The sequence below is a fragment of the Myotis brandtii genome, unplaced genomic scaffold, assembly GCF_000412655.1.
Source record: "Myotis brandtii unplaced genomic scaffold, ASM41265v1 scaffold892, whole genome shotgun sequence".
In the NCBI taxonomy this organism is placed as follows: Eukaryota; Metazoa; Chordata; class Mammalia; order Chiroptera; family Vespertilionidae; genus Myotis; species Myotis brandtii.
This window is the reverse complement of record NW_005371656.1, coordinates 422,838-426,820: the sequence shown is the minus strand read 5'-3', so window position 1 is coordinate 426,820 and position 3,983 is coordinate 422,838. Positions and strand designations below refer to the sequence as shown.

General features: G+C 37.1%; 1 protein-coding gene across 1 annotated transcript; it reads right to left on the bottom strand.

The window, feature by feature from the left end:
* Window positions 1–1,197: 1,197 nt before the first annotated feature.
* Window positions 1,198–2,145, bottom strand: LOC102253788 (olfactory receptor 8J1). The gene has a single exon (XM_005885084.1). It carries the CDS (start codon window positions 2,143–2,145, stop codon window positions 1,198–1,200), a length of 948 nt encoding a protein of 315 aa, XP_005885146.1.
* Window positions 2,146–3,983: the final 1,838 nt, after the last annotated feature.

The window sequence follows — 3,983 nt, the reverse complement described above, 5'->3', positions numbered from 1 at the left end:
TTTTTGTGCACCGGGCCTCTAGTTTCATTATAATAATGAACTCTCTGTCTCAAAACAGTGGTCATAGTAGATGATATAAAACTTTTTCATTCTTAGCTTTTCTTACTATCTTTCTATTTTAGGAATTGTGATGACATTTGACTCCAGTTTAGAAATTGTTTCAATTTTGTTTTCTCGTGGATCATAATCTTATTCTTTTTTAGTTGAATTTACTGGGGTTACATTGGTTCACAAAACTATACAGGTCTCAAGTGTACAACTCAGTAAAATATCATCTGCACACTGCAACATGCATCAATCTCTCCAAGCAACGTTTCTTTCCTTCCACGTTTCCCCCACCTTTTGTCCACCTTCACCAACCCCCCCTAACCCCCTTTCCCTCTGGCTATCACACACTGTTCCATATATATATATATATATAGTTTATTTATTTGTTTAATCCCTTCACCTTCTTTCATCCAGCCATGCCCAAGCCCCCTCCCCTCTGACAAACGTCAGTCTGTTCCATGATTCATGCCTCTGTTTCTCTTTTGTTCATTGGTTTATTTTGTTCATTAGATTCCACATATAAGTGAGATCACATGGTATTCATCTTTCTCTGAATGGTTTGTTTCACTTAGCATAATAATCTCCAGGTCCATAAACTCACCAGAGGTTTATATTTTTTTTATTCAAATGATATTAAGAAAGAGTTAAGAAGTTTTATTTTAGATATACTTGTTAGTTTAATTTTGTTAACTTAGTTATTAAAAGGATTTTAGCCATCTTTCATTACAATTCTTCAAGATGAAACAATCTGTTATACCCAAAGATATCCAGGAATTTTAAAAAAGCAAAAAAAATAAGAAAGATTGAATGACTTACTTATCTAATCCACATTTCATTGCTCAGTTTTAACTTATTTATTTTCTTATTTTTCTCCTGACTCCCAGAAACATTTATTTCAATCTACATACCTGCTTAATCCTTAGCAAAGTTAGTGAATAATCCTTAGCAAAGTTAGTGAATAACACCTAGCTTCTGTATTAACCACATAACAATAAGACCTCTAGTTCATTTTTTAACTCCTAAATCTTGGCCCCTTTTAACTCCAAGGATTACTTGGAAACCTGTGAGTCAGCCACCTAACCTTTACTTTCTCTGACACAGTGGCAGCCTATCTTACCCATCTCTCCACTCACCTACAGAGCTCCAAAATCACATTGATTTAAAAGAACAGAATACATTTCTCAGCAATCTCTTTAAGGCAGCCTTCACGTCCTTATTCCTCAGGCTATAGATCATGGGATTCAGCATGGGGATCACAAGTGTGTAAAACACAGAAGCCATTTTATCAGTGTTCAGTGAATGGCTGGTTCGAGGCTGCAAATACATGGATAGTAGTGTCCCATAGAAAACTGTGATGGCTGTCATATGGGAAGCACATGTGGAGAAGGCTTTTTTCCTTCCTTCTGATGAACGTATCCTTAAAATGGATAGAACAATGTTGAAATATGATACTAGAACTATAGTCATGGAACAAACCAAATTTGTAGCTGCAGATACAAAAATGACTGTTTCTGGGAAGTAAGTATCAGAGCAGGACAAGGCTAACAGAGGGACAGTATCACAGTAAAAGTGATTGATCACATTGGAAGAGCAGTAAGACATAGAGAATACAGAAGATGACGTCACAATAGCTGTGGAAAAGCTATAGGCATAAGTGAGTGATACCAGCAGAAGGCAGATCTGGCGAGATAAAACCACCATGTAGAGCAGGGGGTTACAAATGGCCACATAGCGGTCGTAGGCCATCACGGCTAACATGGAAACCTCAGCTACAATGAAAACCAAAAACCCTCCCAGTTGGGTGGCACATTCATAGTAGGAGATGGTTTTCTTTCTTACTAAAAAGTTGATCAGCATTTTAGGGGCAATGACAGTAGAGTTGCCAAGATTGACGATAGCCAAGTGCCGGAGGAAAAAGTACATGGGGGTCTGAAGTCGAGAGTCAACACTGGTGAGAGTGATGATGCTCAGGTTCCCAGCCAAGGTCAGCCCATAGATGACCAGGAAAACAAAGAAGAGTGGAATCTGGAGTTCTGGACTGCCCGAGACACCTGTGAGGATAAACTCAGTGACCCAGGTGAAGTTTTCAGGAGTCATGAATGAGTTTGGGAATTCATCTGTTTGAGGAAAAAAGAAATGGTTAGAAAGGTTAAGGGACTGCCATTAGATGGCAAAGGCAATTTCTTAGGTGAGATATCCTGTAATCATGTGTGATTCTAACTCAGTTATTAAAGTTTCTAGATCTAATAAATAAACATTTCAATCATTTGAGAGAGAGAAAAAGCAAGTACAGCAATTTAAACAGATGATCCAGCATTATAAATTTTTGAGGATTTACTCCCTACAATCTTATTAAATTATGAGGATGTTACTACTTTGCAAACAAACATTTGAAGCCATGATTCATCTGATGTCTCTTGTATTGAATGGAAGAAAGGCTAGAGAAATAGTATGTCCCCAATTAATTGAAAATGTCTTCTTATGATTTCTTCACCCAAGACTGCTTGCTTTTTTCCCCTTCAGAATAGGTGATTCTAATCACTATTCTGCCCCATTTTTTATTCTGTCTTCTATACCTTCTACTAGTTAGCACTTTGAACTTGCATATTCTACCATCCATACCTGTTAACTGCTTTTCTTACTTCTCATCTTAATAACTCAGTCAGAAATGCATAAAGGTATGTCCACAGATCTATTTTTCAGGTTACTGATTATCTTTTTAGCTTAAAAAGCTTATCTCTGTAAAAATTTTATGGCTTTTGTAATTCAATCCACTTTGCTTTACTGGACACAACTTCCTTTTTTCTCTTTCATGATTCTTTTCCTTCTTGCCCCTCAAGTTTATGCAAATCCTCATATTCTTTCCACTGTCTTATTATAACCTGTAATTTTATTGATATGATTTTATAACATTATTTTAAAATTTTATAACACATATCCCACCTAAATTTTTAGTTAATCTTTTTCTTAATATTTATTTTTAACATTCTCTTTTAGGTCAGTAGATTTGAGGGCAACCCTGAAAATGAACATTTTCTTCCTTGGTTTTATTCTTTCCTTGAGAATATTATAAAGTTTCTGTCCTATCTGTGCCGGGCCAGTACAGCCAAGGGTTCGGTGAGCCTGATGGGGGCAGGGGTGGGTGGCGAAGGATGTAGAAAAGACAGACAGAGAGAATAAGCTGGGTCTAGGTGGATCTTCCTGTACTTGGCTGAGGCCACAGAGAGAGATCCAGAGGCAAGCTGAGCCTTTATTTTATAGCCAGAGGTAAACGTGGTGTTCATCACCATAGTTACAATGTTCTTGTGAGTTTCACTTGTTTTGGCAGCACTTGCTGCATCTCCCTCAGCCCATTAGCTACCCAGATAAGATCTAGGGAGCATCATAAGGTCAAGCCTAATTATACTAAAAGGGCTGTGCCCTCTAAGCTGGGACTTTGTGGCTTTCCCAACAGGTCAGTCCGAGGCTTAACCCTATACCCGCTCCCTACACTATCAAACCAGGAATCAAGCCTTGTTCCTGCTTATGCAATGTCTCTCCTCAAATAGGAGCCCTTTTTTTTTGAGGTCTCCTCAACTAAAACCTTTGCAGACTTTTTTTTTTTTACTATCAGATAGATGGCTTATCACTTCATTGATAACATTTTATGCTTCTGTACATATATTTCCTGTATGTTAGCAGATTGCATAGAAAAATTTTTGAGAGAACTTGTGATGGATGGTTACATTCTAAAAAAGGATTATCATTTGGAGTTTAGGTAGTTGTACAGTATATACAGTTTTCTCTCACATCCTATGAAACATGCAGTTTTCATTTTAGCTAATAATGCAGAAACAAAACTTTGATATAAATCACCTCAGTGAGCAAAATTCCATTGCTTCAGTAGTGATATAATTTAAGTACATAAGATGTAATAATGTTAGCTTTCATTTGGA

Bases quoted from the DNA above. Each gene is read 5' to 3' on its own strand.
- LOC102253788 (XM_005885084.1), bottom strand. From the start codon at position 2,145: ATGACTCCTGAAAACTTCACCTGGGTCACTGAGTTTATCCTCACAGGT.